General features: G+C 43.9%; 2 protein-coding genes and 1 non-coding gene across 3 annotated transcripts in view; all 3 read right to left on the reverse strand.

Moving 5' to 3' along the window:
- Positions 1-11,935, reverse strand: part of PRKAA1 (protein kinase AMP-activated catalytic subunit alpha 1) — a 31,591-nt gene extending 19,656 nt beyond the window's left edge. The window contains exons 1-2 of the mRNA XM_033164732.1: positions 11,882-11,935; positions 10,546-10,714 (exon numbers count right to left, since the gene is read on the reverse strand). Coding sequence (XP_033020623.1) covers positions 10,546-10,714; positions 11,882-11,935 — 223 coding nt within the window. The remainder of the gene's footprint in view (positions 1-10,545; positions 10,715-11,881) is intronic.
- A 3,298-nt stretch (positions 11,936-15,233) lies between these two features.
- On the reverse strand, positions 15,234-18,768 carry RPL37 (ribosomal protein L37). The gene is made up of 4 exons (XM_033164339.1): positions 18,637-18,768; positions 16,913-17,048; positions 16,176-16,260; positions 15,234-15,339 (listed from the first exon to the last, which is right to left on the reverse strand). The coding sequence occupies exons 1-4, from the start codon at positions 18,637-18,639 to the stop codon at positions 15,270-15,272; spliced, it is 294 nt and encodes a 97-aa protein (XP_033020230.1). The 5' UTR covers positions 18,640-18,768; the 3' UTR covers positions 15,234-15,269.
- LOC117055364 lies at positions 15,432-15,513 on the reverse strand. The gene has a single exon (XR_004427619.1). It is a non-coding gene; the product is annotated as a small nucleolar RNA SNORD72 (small nucleolar RNA).
- Positions 18,769-20,226: the final 1,458 nt, after the last annotated feature.

Below are 20,226 nucleotides of genomic sequence, written 5' to 3' on the forward strand. Positions count from 1 at the left end.
TACAGACAAGATCACTCTCTAGAGGACCTACTATCAAGTCCTGAGATAAGTCACTCATTTCCTATGCAAAGCCCCTGATTTAAAAATATATATATCATTTGCACTTGGCCTCCCTATCCCAAGAGAGAAAATGTATGAGGAAGTTATGATGTGATGCATGAAAAATATGCTACATGGATTATCTGCACTGGTAAATGAAGCTGCAACTGCCAGAGCATGGCCAAATATTTAGATAAATAGAGAATGCCTTAAAATCAATAAGCAGCTTTTTTTTCCAAGGGTGACTGTGAAACGTTTGCAAGGGAGTATCTTTTTCTATACGGAACTGCTAATACGCTTTGACAGATGGAAAATCAGAAGTCCTTTTCATCTCTCTTTCTGTTTTCCCCTTTGCTTCTATTCTTTTTATATTCCTTCTTCTCTCCCCCCCCCCCCTTTTGTTTTTCTTGGTGTCCTCTACTCTGGGACTTTTATTGGGATTATATACACAGGAAGGTGATGGATGGTTGGTGAAGGACCCTTTACGAGGAGTAGAGAAGGGAAGATCTCCCAGGGTCTCCCCTTTCTGTGTGAGACAAGGGTTAAGATCGACCTTTAAGAGAGGACTCTGCATTTTATTTTCTCTTTCTCTTTTTGTTTTTATTTAGGTTACTTTTTTCTTGTACTGTATTATGAATAAACCTTAATAAAATATTATTGGGGCGGGGAGAGAACTGCTAATATGGAAGGGAAGAAACACATCTCTTGGTGCCTAGTCACTCTTTGGTCAATGGTATCTCCTCCCTCTCCGCCTTCACAATTTCTTCTTACAGTTTCTCAAACAGAAAGCAATTTAGCTTTATTGTTCAGTTTCTGGAAGACCTCAAGACAAGCCAGGCGGCCAAACTAAATTTGCTAAATTGCATGCTTTCAATACAAAGAGAGAGAACAAGAATCTCTGGTAAGCAGAAAGTGTTCAAAGGACCCGACAAAAAATTCATTGGCGACAGACAGTTGGCTGCTTCCACCTCTGGGACTGAATTGCAAAGTTCAAAGCAAGCTTGAAGAGTTCATAGCATTGCCTTGGTTTCTGTGGGAAAGGAAGAAAAAGCAAAACAGACTTTCCTTCCTTATCCCACCCAGTTATTTCCCACACAAAGCAAGGACACAAAACACAGCTTTTCTCTAAAACCAGAACACAAGATACTCAGATGCAAAATTTTAACTACCCAAGTGAAGGAAGTTCAGTTAGCGTGCCTAGTAAGTTCACAAAAGGTTACTAGTCCTCGTTTTAATTTTGACTAGCCTGTTGTTGTTGTTGTTCAGTCGTTCAGTCGTGTCCGACTCTTCGTGACCCCATGGACCAGAGCACGCCAGGCACGCCTATCCTTCACTGCCTCTCGCAGTTTGGCCAAACTCATGTTAGTAGCTTCAAGAACACTGTCCAACCATCTCATCCTCTGTCGTCCCCTTCTCCTTGTGCCCTCCATCTTTCCCAACATCAGGGTCTTTTCTAGGGATTCTTCTCTTCTCATGAGGTGGCCAAAGTACTGGAGCCTCAACTTCAGGATCTGTCCTTCTAGTGAGTACTCAGGGCTGATTTCTTTGAGAATGGATAGGTTTGATCTTCTTGCAGTCCACAGGACTCTCAAGAGTCTCCTCCAGCACCATAATTCAAAAGCATCAATTCTACGGCGATCAGCCTTCTTTATGGTCCAGCTCTCACTTCCGTACATTACTACTGGGAAAACCATAGCTTTAACTATACGGACTTTTGTCGGCAAGGTGATGTCTTTGCTTTTTAAGATGCTGTCTAGGTTTGTCATTGCTTTTCTCCCAAGAAGCAGGCGTCTTCTGATTTCGTGACTGCTGTCACCATCTGCAGTGATCATGGAACCCAAGAAAGTGAAATCTCTCACTGCCTCCATTTCTTCCCCTTCTATTTGCCAGGAGGTGATGGGACCAGTGGCCATGATCTTAGTTTTTTTGATGTTGAGCTTCAGACCATATTTTGCGCTCTCTTCTTTCACCCTCATTAAAAGGTTCTTCAATTCTTCCTCACTTTCTGCCATCAAGGTAGTATCATCAGCATATCTGAGGTTGTTGATATTTTTTGACTAGCCTGCCTGGTCTCAAATGCCTGTGCATTTGGCGTATTCTGACAGGCAGCAATCCTAACTATGTCCACTGAGGTGTCGGTCTCATTGAATTCATTGTGGCTTACTCCCAGGTAAACGGGATTCAGATTGCTGTCTAATGGATTTGGACAAGCAGGGAAGATTTTGAAGCCTGCCCACCAGGAAGGTGTTTTGTGTTTTTTTTAATAGCTCACCTATTATTTTTTTAAATAGCACCACCTATTTAAAAACATGAATCAAGTGGTTTAAAACGGCCTAGACCTGGATTAAGGTGAGTTGAACCAGGGAGTCACAGATTCTGAGGACTGAATTATGACAGCCAGTTTTCAGAGGTACTGTGTCCAAGATTAAACAGAGGAGGAAAGTTAGCATTGAACTGTATTCACATTACTCCCAGTTCATCATACCATACATAAAGCAAAGTAACAAAGCCTGATTTGATACTGGGATGGCTCAGCTGGTACAACTTAAGACTCTTAATCTCAGGGTTGTGGGTTTGAGCCCCACACTGGGCAAAAGATTCATGCATTGCAGGGGGTTGGACTAGATGACCCTCATGGTCCCTTCCAACTCTGCAATTCCATGATTCTATGATGCATTGGAGAATATGTTTAGCCTGGCACATGGCCTGCACAACGAAGCCCAATTTCAACAAAAGTTTAAAAGCTGTGCGTAACAACTAGATGAGAAAACAGTAATCCTAGAACATGAGTATTATTTCTCATAACAAAGCGTGGGCAGAATATGATTCAAGAACCACAAAACATAGCAGTACTGTTTTCCCGGGTCAAAATAGTAGCCTTGAGAAGACTAGGTCTTGCACTGTTATGAAACATAAAGCATACAGCACAGCATGCTATAAACGATGATAGCAAGAGGCCTTTGGGTGGGGGGGGAAATGGATTAGCCAGCCAGGATTTCTATGTGGGCTATGGTTCTTCAGGAACTCAAGCAGGTTGTTATTATTTTTAAATTTTATAGATCACCTTACCAGTTATGCAACCGCCCAGGGCAATGTAGAGACTATAAACACACACAATAAAACCAGAAACAACTATCGTTATCATCAGGCTATCAGCTCACTCTAAAACTAGCAGCTAAAATGTCAATAATTTCAAAGGTCGGGCAAAACGCATTGGCTTCTGTCATTTCCCTAAGGGCAAGGTAGAGTCCTCTAGGGAGGCCGTTCCAATGCCACTTAGATACAACAGGAAAGGTAAGCATCATGTACCCTCCTGGAACAAGCCTCCCTACCAAATGGAACAGAGACCATCACCTTCAGGTCCATAAACATTTATTTCCACAACATCTGCAGTCCATCCGCCGTGAAAGCTGACATGCTGAGGGATTAGCAGGGCAATAAAATAATCAGATTATTTTCTTTTCTGCCCCAGTGGGTTCTAAGCTTATTTCGCAATGTGAAACCTTTGGAAGGAGACCGGGGCAGGGACGGACTCCACGTTTCTACATAAAGTTAACACTCACATGTACACATGTGGGATTCACCTCCAGATAAATATGCACAGGTTCAGGCTGTGTGTGAAAGCACCAACAGGAGATAGCATCTACCCACCAGGAAAACACCACTTTACAGAAGACAAATGGGATGTGCAACAAAATGTTGCTGTATACAAACTGCCGGTCCGGGATATTCCACTCTATTCCCCTTCCATTTTCCCCCCACCCTGCCTCATATAATTAGTCAGTACTCCATGTCCAATGAGCACATTCGAACCATACAGGGCCCCTTTCCCCAACCCAGACATGCACTTCTGCAAATCTCAGGGCTCCCCAAACCTGCTAAAACTTCCCTCTTGGATGTGGATGGCATCACATAAGGACCATTATTCCGAGAACTGAAATTGCTTTTAGTATAGAGGGGGTGGAGCAGAGATAGGCAGCTTCCAAACTCTCAGTGGCTGTGCTACCTTAGAGCACAGGGGTCAAACAACCCAACCCACAAGCATATGATAAGGGCCTTGAGCAAAACTGTAACTTCACAGGAACGTAATGCAGACACCCTACTGAGAGATCATCAACAGGATTGCAAAGGTGCAAAACTCCCTCCCCAAAGCTCTGCTCACCAAGTAGATCTGCTGCTGTCCCTTGTCTTAACTGAGCACTGCTCCTTTTTCTGCAAGAGAGAAGGTTGGGGGGAACCTTAAATCACACCTTGAATCAAATTTGGCAGGACTGCTGGGAGCCTCTTAAAGTTATTTCAGGAATTTTATGGCCTGCAGACTTTAAGCTGGCCACCTCCGATATGGAGTACAGAACAGAAAATAATAGACTCTGGAGGAAGATGATCTTCTTTTAAAACAGAAAGACTATATTACCAGTAATGTTCTGAGGCTGCTAGGAACACAGGAAGTTGTCACAGCAAGTCAGATCATTTGTCCATCTAGCTCAAGCGTAGGCAAACTCGGCCCTCCAGATGTTTTGGGACTACAACTCCCATCATCCCTAGCTAACAGGAACAGTGGTCAGGGATGATGGGAGTTGTAGTCCCAAAACATCTGGAGGGCTGAGTTTGCCTATGCCTGATCTAGCTCAATATTGTCTATAGCGATCAGCATAGACTCTCCAGGATTCCAGACTGGGGGGCTCTTCCAGCCCTACTTGGAGATGCTAGGTCCTTCTGCATGCAAAGCAGACATTCTGCTACCTTCTGCATGCAAAGCAGATGTTCTGCCACTGAAATGTGGCCCTTCCTGCCAAACCACATAGCTCTTGAAGGTCTCCAGCTCTTACTAAACATGATCAGCACTTGAAATTAGCTAGCGTTTTGCAACGGGGGATTGTCAGGATGCGAGCACATCCAGAAGTCTTGTTGCCATGTATGGCGACTGAGACTCGATAAAATTGCCACCGCTGCCACTGAGGGGATGGGAGAAATGCCTCCCTGTCCAACTCCAAAGTAGGAACACTGCGGCGCAGTGAAGTACAGTGGTGCCCCGCTAGACGAAAATAATTCGTTCTGCGAAAATTTTCGTCTAGCGGGTTTTTCGTCTTGCGGAGCGGCAATGACAGCCGCGCTCCGCAAAACAAAAAAAAAAAAAAAAGACGAACATTTTTCGTCTTGCGAGGCAGCCCCATAGACTTTTTCGTCTTGCGGGGCAGCCTTCCGCTAGACGAATGCCTTCGTCTAGCGAGTTTTTCGTCTTGCGAGGCATTCGTCTAGCGGGGTACCACTGTATATACCGCTTCCCCTGCCACAGCGCGAGTTACTCTTGTAAAAAGGCCAAAATGGCGACCAGACTTTCTGTTTTTGCGCCCATAACCTAGGTTCCAGGAGCCATGTGGCGAATCATTTTCTATCCAAGTTTCTAAGACGGTAAGCGAATGTAGTGCTATACAACTGTCATGCAAGGCCCAACAGGACTGAAAACTCCCTGAACACCTCCCTGAAGGTGCTCAATGCTCCTAAAGATTTAGTTTTGGGCCAAAGAATTTAAGTAATTGCCAAGCTCTAATTAACATGGGCTGGGTTGACAGTGAAATTCCCATTTTAGGGAAGACCTGAATTAAAACGGTTGTGCAATGTGGAAGAAAAGTATTTCCTTGCCGATAACTGCTTTCTTTTTTGCAACACGGAACAAGACCTCACCCAGATGCAATTTCCTGTGAAGATGCACAGGAAAAGAACAAAGCATCTGCTGCATGCTATCCAAATATTCACGTGATGATTCTGATTCCATCAGCTGTTCAAGCCCCAAAATAAAAATGCTTGAAAGCCTGCTGGAAAAGACAGGGTAAAAAGTTCCACAAATACATACATGTATGCATGACCTCAACACACACTTACATTTCGGAAAGGCCCCCTCAGTGATCCTTTACACAAGAGGACTAACAACCTGCCCCTGACTTAGTTATTACCACACCAACATTTTCCCCTCTTGTGTCAATTCAGCTCTGGTAGTATTAGTCAGAGATGCTGGAACAGCATTAGAAATTGGCATTTTGATTCGTACATTTAGTGATTCACCCGACTGAAAATCCTGTCTCAGACAGCAGTAAGCAAAACAGCAGATGCTTAATATATTTCTTAGAATTGCCCACAGAGCAAATGCTGCAAGAGAGATAATTTCTCCACTGAGGTTTGCATTAACAGCTTATACCACATTTAAAATAAATTTTAAAAGCTACAAGGCAGGCATGTTACAGACATTTATTCCAGTTCTGTTTGTTTTAAAACAGGTCTGCCAATTATTTGACTTATTAATGGTATCAAACAAATCCCACCTGCATATATCCGGAATACAAATGAGGATACCTGCTTTTAGTAACTTCATGAAAAGACTGAAAATAGGTTGCAAAACGCTGTTCTAAGTCCACAACCCTATGCACACCTTCTTGAAATAAGTGTCATCAAACTTCTCCAAATTTGTACATAAATGTGCATGGGAAGTTCAAGCTGCAAGGCCTTGTTGACTAGAGTAGCTAGAGCACATTGCAGTTACACAGCAAGTACTGAATGAGAAAGAAAAGAAACAACCTGGGTTAGGACTTTGATTTTATGTTCATCTTCGATAATCACCTAATCCATCACAATTATTACTTTTAGCAATTGCCTTACAAGGTCCTCTAGATTGAAAATCACAATTCATTAGCTCCTAAACTTGGTTGATACACATTATACAGTCTTAATGTCTACTATTCTGTTAGCACAGCACTGATTACAAAGCATTCCACTCTAGTAAAGGTAAAGGGACCCCTGACTGTTAGGTCCAGTCGTGGACGACTCTGGGGTTGCAGCACTCATCTTGCTTTACTGGCCAAGGGAGCTGGCTCTAGTACACGGGTCCAAATTAGGCAATGCCATTTATTTGGCCAATGCATTCTGAACAAGTGAAACAGAACTTTGTCAGACAGACTAGAAAGTCAGTCAGTGCTCAGCGACAAAACAGGACCAGTTCAAAGTTTACTGTCAAGTCCAAAAATCAAACATAATAAAGAGCAAACTACTGTTTTGAATATTTCTGTGCAATTTAGCAACAGTAAGAAGATCCATTAACAGCTTTTTAATGCTGCTTGCAAATATATGCAGAACCTTCTGCAGAGCAGGTCAATCAGTCATTTTAGCAAGCAGTTGGAAAAGGTATCTGCACCTTATCTTTTTCAAGAAAGACATTTGGACAAACAGCAGAGAGTATCTTCCTCTACATTGTCCCCACAAATGAAGAGTGATCATCTGCTGTGTGGAAAGCTCTTCTTGTCAGATAGTAGGTGCCAACAGATCATAGCTACTTACTAATGCAAACAAAACTTTAATGTGCAATTGTGCAAGATTTATTCAGTTGCATCTGGTAAGCAGTCAGCCACCAGTCCCTGAAGAAAATGGTTTGCCACAGTCACTGATGCTCTTGCAACCTCCAAGATCTATTCCTGTAGAGCAGGCACGTCCAACAGGTAGATCGTGATCTACTGGTAGATGACTGGATGCCTGTGGTAGATCACTGGTAGATCACTGGCTCCCCCAAAAGAAGCTCAACAACTTTGGACTCGCTAAAAAAACCTCATTTTTTTTGCCCTGCACCCTCCAAAAATGGAGCTTTCCTTCTCCCTAAAAGAAGCTCAACAACAACTTTGACCTGAAAGCCTAAAAAACGGGCCTTCCTCCTCCCCCAAAAAAGCTCAACAACTTGGATCTGAACCCCCCAAAAGGGGGTAGATCACTGCCAGTTTTTAACTCTGTAAGTAGATCGCAGTCTCTTGGGAGTTGGCCACCCCTGCTGTAGAGGTAGTGCTCTCTAACCGAGGTGCAAACAGATACAAAATTCTACCATCCAATTGCTTGCCGGAATCATGCAAAGAACACACTGCTCTTGTTAGCACATCACTTTTAAATATAGCTAACCTTATGGTTGCCATGCAACTGAGAGCTAAGCCACTGTTTGGCTTAGAAGTCTGAACCAAAGCACATGGTTAGTCTCTGTCAAACAAACCATGACCCTGGGTTTGGACACATTAACCCAAGACATGCCTTAGTTCTTGATAGCACAGGAGCAGTGGAGGAATGAAAAGGCAGCAATTTTTTTCCTATGTACACCAGCATGCTATAAGCCATAGTTAAGCTTAACCGTGGTTTAAAGTGATGTATGAACCAGGTGATTATCATTTTGGATCACCTACACTGACTGACTAATTCAAGATACTAGCTCAGATTACCTTCAGGGCATGGAATCAGCAGGGCCACTATATTTGAGGAAATGTTTCCCCCCATGAGCTTCAGGAGGAGCACTGCTCCAGGTATCATCCTAACGGGAGGTTAAATAAGGGCCAGCCCAAGCTAACAAGCAGTACAGAAAACTACCTCGAGAGTCAAAATTCAAGAGGTAGCATGTTATGAAAAGCTATTAAGGGACAACAGAACATCCTCTGATTAGCCTTACAGGAAGAGAATATCTCCATGTTTCCACTTGAAAACACCCTTGAGGAGGAAAGCAAAACAATCCACCCACAATTTGAAGAAAGAGGAATGTGATGCAACAAAGTTAATTTTTATCAAAATAAAGTGATGCCTGGGTTAATCCATCAGCTTGATGCCCAGCTAACCATGGTCTGGCTGTTGGGGCCATTCCTTGGGATCACACTCTCATTCCTATGTTCCAGATCCCCTCCCTCACTTCCTGGTTCAGGAAAACTACAGTATGACTTCTAGCTCGCCTGGCTGAAATGCAAAAGCAGGAACCGGGAAACAAGGGAGGGAAGTGAAGCCTTCAAAGATGGAGCACAGGAGCCTGAAGCACAATCCCAAGGGCCAAATCGTTGTCTAATTGTTACAAGTGGGTGATGAGGCTGGACGCTTTCTGGCAACACCATAATTTTAGAATATGTTCCCAAAGAGGGTCTGCCAGACTACAAAACTATTAGGATTCTGAAGACAAACCAAATCCTCATTTATTTCAGCTAGTTTTAAATGTACAACTACCTGCCTTGCCTTTATTATTTTAATGTGTGTAATTATTTTATGATGCTGAGTTAATTACTGTTGTATCTGTATCTGTTTTGTTTATTCCTCCAAGCCATTTCTTTTGTGAAGCCCCTGAGACTTGCATCTAAGTAAACATGATTAAGATTGGCTTGTAAGATCCAAGACCCCATTAGCAATAACTCCAATGGTGATTTTAGAGAGATTTTTTTATTTTTTTATTTTTTGCAATAAGTAACAGAGAAACAAATTCTACCCTTGCCAGCTTTTAGTAAGAACACCATGAACTTGAGATTCCATGTACCGGTATACACATCAATCACCTTGGCTTTAACACTCATAACTAGCCTGTTCTTTTTAGAAAGAATTTAGACTGTTGATTACTGCTACAAAGTTTTCCAGACAGAGCACAATTCTCTACCTGACCATATTTACCAACACTCTTATTTTAACATATCACTTTCAGGACGAGATCTCAGCAAAAGCTGCTTATGGGGAATGGGAGGAGAAGGGAGAAAAAAAAACATGCAGCCCTGGACTGGTTGAAACTGGTTAGGGCAAGAACAAGGAACTTAGCCCTGGCTGCAAGCAGCAGGAGGGATTGCAAGGTGACAGTAACAGAAAAGAAGTCTGAAGGTGAGTTAACAAAACTACACACTTTTGTTCCACATCAACTAATTCGGAGGGGGGGGGGAACAAGCTGTCACTCCTGTGAGTCATCCAAGCCATAAATGCACATACCACTTCTTGGAAGTAAGTCATACCGGAGTCAGTTAGGCTTACTTCCGTCTAGAAAGTGCAGTGGATTGCAACTGCAAGGCTGGCTGCAATCCAGAAACCAAATGAATTCAACGGGACCTTGTGTCGTGAGCGAGTAAGTTTGTTAAGGATCAGGTTGTCAGGACACAACCCCAAACTCTGGGAGCAGAGCTGAACTGAGTGAGCTCTTACCTCTGAGTAAACATGCACAGGTTTGGGGCTGCCCTGCGCGGTTAAACCTTGCAATCCTACACCCTCCCTTCCATAGAAGTGAACTTGCATCCGGATAGGCATAGACCATCTTGCATTAGCAGATCCATAAGATACGGATTGCTGGGAGGTTTTGCAGGCAGGTTTTTTTTTTGGGGGGGGGGGTTCTTCTCACAACCAATCCTGATATTTAGCTGGAAGACCGAAAGGTGCAATCAACCTACCTTCTTCCCTACCTTCCGCTCCCCCCCCCAAAAAAACCGAGAACCCCGTTTTGCAAAACTTGGGGGGGGCAAAGCTACCACTGATGCAACCCCTTCCCAGGTTACTAAGCAACGCCCTTCCCATCATCGCCCCCCCCCCAACCAAATAATAATTCTCATTAGGAAAAGGCGCCAGCATTGCCTCTCAGAGCCTTTGGGGTGGAAAGGACACAGCCCCTTTCCACCGCCACCCTAACCCCAAACGATCCGGGAACGGGGTCCATTCCGCTGCCGCCTCCGCCCGCCCTCCCTGCCCCGCGCTCACCCTTGACTTTGCCGAAGGTGCCCACGCCCAGCGTGTCCCCCAAGATGTAGTGCCCTATCTTCACCCGCCCGTGCTCATGTTTCTGTTTATCCGCCGCCGCCATCTTGCGCCGAGAGCCGAGCCTGCGCACAAGGGAGCGGGGGAGCGAGGCGGCCCGGTGCCCTCCCTCCTCGCCAATAGGAGGAGAGAGAGGCGAAGCTGTGCGGGCTGCGAGGAGGCTCAACCACACAAGCGCCCGCCCGCCTCGAAAGCCCAGAAGCCAGACTCCGCGGCTTTTTGATTTTACCCCGCTTTTCGCAGACCAGGGGCGGGTGGGGAGACATAGGCAGGCAGACCTGGGGGGGGGGGGTCATTATTCCATATAATCCCCAGACCCTCCAAGTGTCCCCATTTTCCAGGGACGTCCCGATTTAGAGAAGCCGCCCCGGTGTCTGATAGGATCCCTGAACGTCCCGCTTTTCCTTAGGATGTCCCTATTTTCATTGGGTATGGAGTTATCCGATCCCCAGCCGTCTAAAGGCAATCCTGTATAGGGAAGGTTTTTTTTTTAAACCGTTTTATTGTTTTTTATATATGTTGGAAGCTGCCCAGAGTGGCTGGGGCAACCCAGTAAGATGTGGTGGGGTGGTGGACAAATAGTATAATTATCATTATGGAATGGGACGTCCCTATTATCATCGGTGAAATGTTGGAGGGTATGTAATTTCCAGTTTAGGAAATTAGGAAACGACAGAGAAGCTTGCTTCTAGACCCTAGAGCGAGCCTGGTTGAGTTCAAGGGGACTTGTTTCGGGGGTAGATGCGGTTTGGATCGCAAGCCCTTTATAATTAAGCTCAACAATTCGGTTCCTGGGCTATGAACCGACTTTAATCCATGGCGGTGGGGAAAGGCATGTAATTGCCTTCTGTCGTTTATGATCTAGTTGAGATCCCTGGACTAGATGACCCTTGAGATCCCTTCCAATTCTATGATATATATGTGTGTGTGCATATACACCAGCACATGCACAACTAAAAGACCACAATAAATCCACTCCTTCGTGCAGCACGTTGCCCTATGGGCAGGGCTGGCCCAAGACATCTTGGCACCTGAGTCAAACCATAAAATAATGTCCCTCTCCCACCTTGTGCCAGGGAAGAAGTGGGGAGTGAAAATCTACATCAGGACCAAGATCTAAATTCCTTGGAGGCTGAATCTGCCGCCCCAGTGAATCCTTCTGCCTGAGGCAGTTCCCTTACCTTCCCCTCATGGGTGGGTTGGCCACCGCCACCTTGCATGGCTTTCAAAGTGGATTAGGCAGATTCATGGTGAATAAGGCTGCCCACTGGCTCCTTACCATTCTGGACGTGCTCTGCCCCCACTGTGATGGAGTGAGGTGAGCCGGAGGCATGGTTGGTAGTGTCTGCTCCAATATTGTGGAATTCCCTCCCAAGAGATGTTAGACTGGATCCCCCCTTGTTATCCTTTTTTAGTCTGGTGATACTGACCACTGGTTAAAACATATTCAAACATTTCCTGGCAGATAGGAAGATATTTACCTAATTTTTGCAGGCCATGCTAAGATTAAAATACATGGCAGTAATCAGTTTTTAAAAGTTACTGAATGTATTCCAGAATAGCTCAAACACAGACACACACAGAAGAGATTCTCTCTTCAGAAATGAACCTGGCCAAGGGCCAGATCATGGGAGGTGCAATAGACAGAAGAAAGGCTGACTCACAGTTCTCCTTCTCTTCCGTTACAAAAACACACCCACTATTTCACAGAGAGGCTGGATTCCCTCCAAGGTCACTCAAAAATATGTTGCCCTGTATTAAAAGGTAGATGTTTCAAGTGTGCATGCATAGGATTGCAGCATTAATAATGCCAAACCTGCATTAGCGCAGTACTCAGCACTGCAACAAAACAAAGAGATAACATTATCTGGAAAGAACAATCAAATGAGTACCTGCTATTGGGTCTGGCTTTGTTCGCATTATTGCAAATCACTGGCTACGATTCACCCATGCCTATAACAAAATAGCAGCCACCTCATCAAATTCAGCTCATGAAATCGGCAACGCAAATGAAGTATTTTCTCCAGTTCTGGCAGTAGTGCTCCTTCATAAAGGTGCAAGGGAAGTAGGAATGGAACTAGGAATGTGGATTCAAGACATACGTAACCAGAATGTAAAAAGGTGCCAGGTATTGAGCCAACCCATGGCCTTATCTAGATCTGTGCATCTTCACGATCTAACAGTCACTCTCGAAGTTCTTAGGCTGAGGTTCCCAGCCTTTTGGTCTGTGGATACAGCTAGAATTTCTTAAAATGTGGACATGACCACAAAGTTTCTGTGGTGTGGGACATGGCTACTGACAAAATAACTGCTGCAGTGGTACATGGTGGAGAGGGCACATAGTGAATCACAAAATACTGGGAGTATCCCAAGAACAAGTGCACACACCTCCATTGACTTGCACGCAGGTGGTGGGAGATTGTATCTGCAAAAATCGCTGCTGGATGGGACCTTCTGCATCCGATTTACAACTCCGCTGAAAAGAATGCATTTGCTGCTGAACTGTGGTCTCTCCTCCCAATTATGCTCAAACCCATCTTTTACATGCCTAAGCACTAACTGGAGCATCAATCAAACCATTGGTTGATAGAGACCAGTACTGCCTGCACTGACTAGCAGCAGCTTTGCAGGCTTTCGGACTAGAACCAGAGATGTCCTGCATGCAAAACATGTGGACCCCTCTGAGCTATGGAAGAATTTGATCCTGGATGGCATACTTTACAGAGCAGATCTCACCTAGGCCCTACTCCACTGTGTCCACCAATGACCAGACTGTCAGATCTTATACTAACGAATGATCTAGAAGGTAATCCACAATTACTGAGAAATATGCATTTTGCTATTTTTCTTGTGTTGCTTTTAAGCTCCAGGGTCCAGAGTTGCTGAATGTGCAAAGTCCCAGTTATGCTGAATTTTTTAAAAGTTCTTTCTTGAAGCTATCAAAAATCTGGTTCTGTACATTAGAGAATATAGCATTTCATGTTTATATAGTGCTTAGTATTACCGGTAACTACAGCAGTACTGGCTCAGAGCAACCTGCCCTGCAAACCTAATTTGTTTTTTTGCCCAATGCCATGTTCTGCTATCTTGGGTTTGTGTGTGTTGGAGACCAATGTGGAGACAGCAAAGAAGTCAATGCTCGTGGTGCTCTCAAAATTCCAAATTTCCCCCCAAAACTTTGGCCATGTAATACTATCATATATAGCACAATCCTTACTTTATTGGACCTTTCCCCTTACAATGGACAACTTTGGAAGTATATTAAATGCAAATACAGGTAATATCCAATGTTAATCATACTTGTAGTAGAATCTGACACTCAAGTATTTTAATTTCAAAGGGTCTACACCACTACGGCAAGGATACCCAACACTGAGTATCTCATAATATGCCTTATTTTAATTTGCCATATACTGGCAACTCAGCAGTATAATAAAGGACACATGCCCTCTGGCAAATTCAACATTTGAATTGTAATACTGGTACAGCCCAAAATGTATGATGGTTTAGGTCACGACTACAAACGCAGCTCCACCTCTATTAAACCCAAATGAAGCTGTTCCTAGTATCGTTTTACTAGTGAACTTGCAGAGGAATGTTTCAATAAATTTCAGATCTGAAGCCCCCACTTGATGTGCCAATTTCTTCAAACCTCAGGCAAGACCCCGGTGGATAGAATCCCATTATTTGGAAGTCGTAAGTAAAATGAAACCTGACATGGCTACAGTCATACCTCAGGTTGCGAACACTGCGGGTTACGTTTTTGGGTTGCGCTTGCGCCAAACCCGAAAATACCGGAACAGGTTACTTCTGGGTTTCGGCGCATGCGCAGAAGCACCAAATTGCAATCCATGCGTGCGCAGAAGCGGTGCTGCAGGTTGCGAATGTGTCTTCCACACAGATCATGTTCGCAACCTGAGCGTCCATTGTATTTTGAAGGTAAGCCCAAAATGCTGAGTTGTTTGTCAAATCAAGTCCTTCCCCTTTGCAACAATAAAGCAATGCTTGTAGTAAAGACCAACAAAGCAAAGTGATAAAACAAGTGCTCAAGGAAACAAGAACCCTAGTAACTATTTGGCACCGGGGAAAGGTGCATTTTTTTCTATGCAGTTTGAGTTTTTGTTTACCATTGCTAACCACATTAAAGTACAGTTGTGATCTTCTTTATGCAGTATTGCACTTCAGAACATTCCTGGAACAATTTTATTTTGGTGCAGCACTGGGACTGCTTTGGAGAAGGTGGAAAATTATACCAAGTACTTTAAGGATTACAGCCTAAATTACCATCTTCTATATGTGAATATACAAAGCTAGTTGTGGACACTCCAATAAAACCTATTCTTTATGTTATAAATTTCTGGAGCAAGTTTTCTCATGACACATCTTCAACATATCCAACTGTACCATACCACCAAAATGAAACTTCACACAACCAGTACTAACGTTTTGCGTGTTGTTGTTTTTTTAAAAAAACCTTTTGTATATTTGAACATAAGCTTTTAAATATTTGTCTCATCAAATTTCAGATTACTTTCCATCAGGAACTATCTGAACAACCAAGCTTGAACAAAGGTCTCAATGTGGAAGAGGAGATACTGAGGAACATGTAAAGATGACAAGTGTTCTTCGCAGTTCAGGCCATTTATTTTAAAAAGACATTTGAGTCCTTAAGATGAGCTGGATGCTGCAACAGCAGCTCTCTTGGGCTTTGGCGCTGTTCCTTCACGGAATCCATTCCTGTGTATACAAGACGAAGTGGAGTTAGTGATTACTACAAGTGTTCTAGAGTGAACAATTCCATTTAACCGATTTTAGTGTTCTTTTTAAACAGCTTATCTCAGTTAAAAAATGAAATCACTTATGAACTCAGATGTTCAGACTTTTGTTTTTTGTAAGCATCATAGATAAGCTGCTGAAATGAATAAACACTTCTCAACATGCTGAACATTTTAAAGTACCCTTTAATGTCCCCCCCCCCCCGAGAGGTAGCTGTGTTTGCTACAACACAAACCTGTCTTAAAGACTAACCAATTTATTATGTCACAAATCTTCATGGACTAGCATCAGCTTTGTCAGATGAGAGAACTTTAATCCTCAGTTTCAAGTAGAGTATATACATTGCATGTGTGTAACGTGTGTTAGGGGGCGGGTTAAAGCAGTAAGATTTAAAAACCTGGTAGTGTTTTCAACAGTATAATGGAATTCAAGATGCACTGCTGGAAATATATCAGCCATTGGGACTACTATTTGTTTAGAATACACTACCAGGTTAAGACTATTTACAGTGCAATCCTACACAAGTTTACTAAAGAGAAAATCTCACTGAGTTCAGTGACACTTAATCTCATTTAAGAGATATAATTGCTTTATTACCTATTAATGTTGTAATGGACATGACTAACAAGCGCATTAATCTAGTTAGCTAGAACTCATTATTTATTAATATTTATACCCTGCCTATTAAAAACCCACCATGGTAGTTTACCGCATATATTCATATGGATCTTGCATTAAATAACCCACATTGCATTCCAGAACACATTATCTGTAATAGCAAGGATACACTACTGTACCTGAATCTGCGGTAGACCTTTTTCAGATGCCTCATACGGCCAGTTCCGGTAGTATTGCGTCTCTTGGCCTTAGCACTCCAGTTATCTAGAATACAAAAAAGTAGATTGTGTGATGCATTACAATCAAGAAGCAAGTTTATTTGATCTGCATATCAGCTTCCCTCCACGGTTCTCCTGCCCATTTTTATGCTCACAGATAAGGCATAGTGTGACTGGTCCAATGTCAACCAGTGAAACACATGGCTTGAGTAAGGATTCAAACCTTGTTGACTTCAATACTAGTCCCTATACTTTAACCACTCTACCCATGCTGGCTCTCTTTGAAAAGGCCAAGGGTGGAAAATATGAATAGCAATCTCAGAAAATGTGAAAACATTGTGTTCCCCACATACATTAAAACTGTGAAACACACACACATACAGGTAATTAATTTCTACACTGGCCATGGAGTGAAATTGCCTCCATCAAAGCAAAAAAAAAGGATGGCACAACCTGTTACTCCTTCCTCAGCCCAGTCACTTGCCTGCATGAAACCTGATTGCCTACAGCTCGAGTTGTTAAATCCAAGGTTATATTAAACCGGCTACACTGTTTTTCTCAGGCAAAATATTTTTACAATAAACTATGTATTTGCATTTATATGGTGCAACACCAAGGATCTCAAAGCAGCAAGTTATCATGGAACCAGTCACGTGAAAGTCAGATATGTTCCTGCATTTGCGAAGTTCTGCACTTACACTTTCTCTTGCGTTTAGCAGGATATCCACATTTTCCACAGGTGGACTTCTGGAGATGATAGGCCTTGGACCCACATCGACGGCACAAAGTGTGCGTCTTATTGCGACGCTTTCCAAAGGAGGATGTTCCTTTCGTCTAAAACGTGAATGGAAATGTTTATGCAAATGATACATTATTAGAATAAACAGATGTATAACATGCTTAACCCTACACTTTGATAATGCATTAAGGAGCAACAAGCGTTTTACAGAAAAACCAAGTGTACTTTGCATACATAGTATAAGGACAAAAGTTATTGGGGTTGGTACAGCATATTAAGAGTGTTAACTACAAGATATTCAGCTCCCATCTCTGCTATGCCATTCACTTTGCAGCTTCAGAAAAGCAATTCTTCTTCAGTTTTTGCCCCAGCAAGACAGAAACAATGCTGGCCCACTGTTGCGATTACTAGGATATTTTTAAGTGTTTCCTTGAAATGCACTATATAAGTGCTCATCATCCCATACCAGCACAGCACAGCTGTGATGACTGGGGAAAATAGGAGTTGTAGTCCAACTTATAGGAGGACACCAGATTGGTGGAGGCTTAACCATACAAAGGACATGAAACATTTCTAAAATGAAACCACAAGTCTTTCATTTCCACTGAATGACAAAAACTACAGAAAATTTATGGTGGGTTTACAGGTACAGTACTGTCAATTTTCTGTGCTCTTTGCCAGCACTACATTATTAAATGAAAGGCATGCTTTTCACTCAAAACGGCAACACATTTCAGATTTTAAATGCATTTCAAATCCCTCTAAGAACTAGGGGTGCCAGCCTCCCTCAGAAGGTGCCCAAAGCCCCTCCTTACCTTCTTGCCAACCTTTTTGTTTTTTAGTTCACCTTTCCATTGCTATGGTTGTGCTTGATTCAGCTGATATACTAACAAAACCCAATAAAATATAGCGATGTGAACCCCAAGGCCTTTGTCCCATTGAAACTGAGGTTTTAATCTGAGTATGCATGGGTAGGATCTGGCTGTAAAGCATTTTCGAACATTCACAAAGTTCACTGAGACACCCTTAGGCATTTTAATACCAACTGGTATACTGGCCAAAGCATCAGTATTAGGGGACCCATACACACGCACATAATTTATGAGATCACATACATACCAAGAGCTTTCATTTTCCTACAGTACTTTAAGGTGATTTCATTTATTAAGAAACACGAGCATTCTGCATGCTTCTCGGCCCAGTATCATCTTTCACTCCAGAAATTAGAGCAAACACACACGCCTAACATGCCAGAATACTTGCAACCCATCAACTTTGCTGCCACACGTTTGGCCACTCTCATTCCTCGCCTTAAAGCAACGCTAGAAACAAGTCAACGGGTCGTGGCTCGAGCTGGGAGGTGACCCAAGCCAGGCCTGGGCCTCTGCACGGCTTCTCCCTCTAACCTCCGCCCAACCAACCCGTGGCGTTGCACAGCCAGACGAAGCGCGCTGGTAGGCCCAACCGGGCCTCCTCGTAGCAGCTCCCCGCGCTCTCTTCGTGCTATGAGACTCGAGGCTCCCGCGGCTGAGCGGCCGCAACGCCTGAGGACGGGACAAAAATACACGTCTCCCCGTCTTTAGCAGTCTCCGGGTAAGCGCTTCCCTACGCGGCCCCGGCCGCAGGGCCCAAAACGGCGACGGATGGCAAAGGATTCCCCGCCGCCCCCAAGCCAGCACTCACCATCTTCCTTCAGCCGCCACAACGAAAGAGAGCTAGCTCCGCCCCTGACTTCCGCAATATCCTCGCCGCGGCTTCCGGCGAAGGAAGCGCAACCGCTGAATAGGCTCCCTGAATTGGCATGCGGAGGGGGAGCGGAAGGGGGAAAGGGTGACAAGAGGAAAGGGCTCGGGACCGGCGGGGGAAGTGATGTCGGTGGAGGCGGGACCGAGTCTCAGAGTTCTCTTTACGCTACTCAGCCTTCATTGCAAATAGTAACTGACAAATAATGTTAACGGTTCTACAACCTCTGGAGGTGGCAGCGGACGTAGAGTTAAAAATTCCTTTATTTTTTTTGGAGGGGATCCAAAAGCAAACGGCCCAGATGCTTAGAAATTCTGCCGTGAATTTTAATGGGTATTCGATAACTTGCTTGTACGTTTTTAAACTATTGTAATTTTTTCTTTATTTTATTGTTTGGCCTTAACTGTTTTTGAGGGGTGTGGTTTTTCTCTCTCACCCCGCCCAGCAGTGTATAAATTTTATGAAATAAACGGACCACCTGCAAAACTCTTGCAGCACAACCCTGTGCGTGTTTACTCTGTGCTGTTTTCAGTAAGGCTTACTCTCAGGGAAGCGTGTGAAGACTGCAACCTACAGATCACAATTCTAGCAAATGCTGGTTTTGCAGTTGCATTACAGAACAATTTAAACAAAAGCTGGCGACTACTCGGAAGTAAGCCCATTTAATACAGTGGGACTTATGTGAATATACATAGGGCTGCACTGTAAACCTCCATTTGGAACATAATCCTGAGAATTGAAAAATGAATTCTTTTTTGTTGGCTCAACTTCAGTTGTGCAGTATCTAATTTCATAGATGAAAATAGGAGCTTGCTTTCCCAACACCCCTATTCTAATGCATTGCTACAACCTCTGTACATTGCCTAAAGTTTTACTCTGCATATTTTTTTTTTTTAAAATAAAGCATTTAGAAAGCAGCCTCATATTACCAGGGGCCTAGTGTGCTTCCTGGGGCAGAACATGGATAGGAGGTAAAGGTAAAGGGACACCTGACTGTTAGGTCCAGTCGCAGACGACTCTAGGGTTGCAGCGCTCATCTTGCTTTTCTGGCTGAGGGAGCTGGCGTAGGCTACAGCTTCCGGGTCATGTGGCCAGCGTGACTAAGCTGCTTCTGGCGAACCAGAGCAGCACACGGAAACGCCGTTTACCTTCCTGCCGGAGCGGTACCTGTTTGTCTACTTGCACTTTGATGTGCTTTCGAACTGCTAGGTTGGCAGGAGCAGGGACCAAGCAACGGGAGCTCACCCCGTTGTGGGGATTCAAACCGCCGACCTTACAATCGGCAAGGCCTAGGCTCTGTGGTTTAGACCATAGCGCCACCCGCGTCCCTCATGGACAGGAAGGTGAAGGCAAATCACTGCCCCACTTATAGGAGCAAAGGAAGCTGCCTTACAGATTTAGACCAGTGGTCTATCTATTTCAATATTGTCTACACTGACTAGCAGCAGCCAGTTTGGGGTTTCAGGTATGTCTCTCTCAGCCCTACCTTGAAATGCCAGGGATTGAGCCCAGGACCTTTTGCACTTAAAA

Source organism: Lacerta agilis, chromosome 11 (assembly GCF_009819535.1).
Source record: "Lacerta agilis isolate rLacAgi1 chromosome 11, rLacAgi1.pri, whole genome shotgun sequence".
NCBI lineage: Eukaryota > Metazoa > Chordata > Lepidosauria > Squamata > Lacertidae > Lacerta > Lacerta agilis.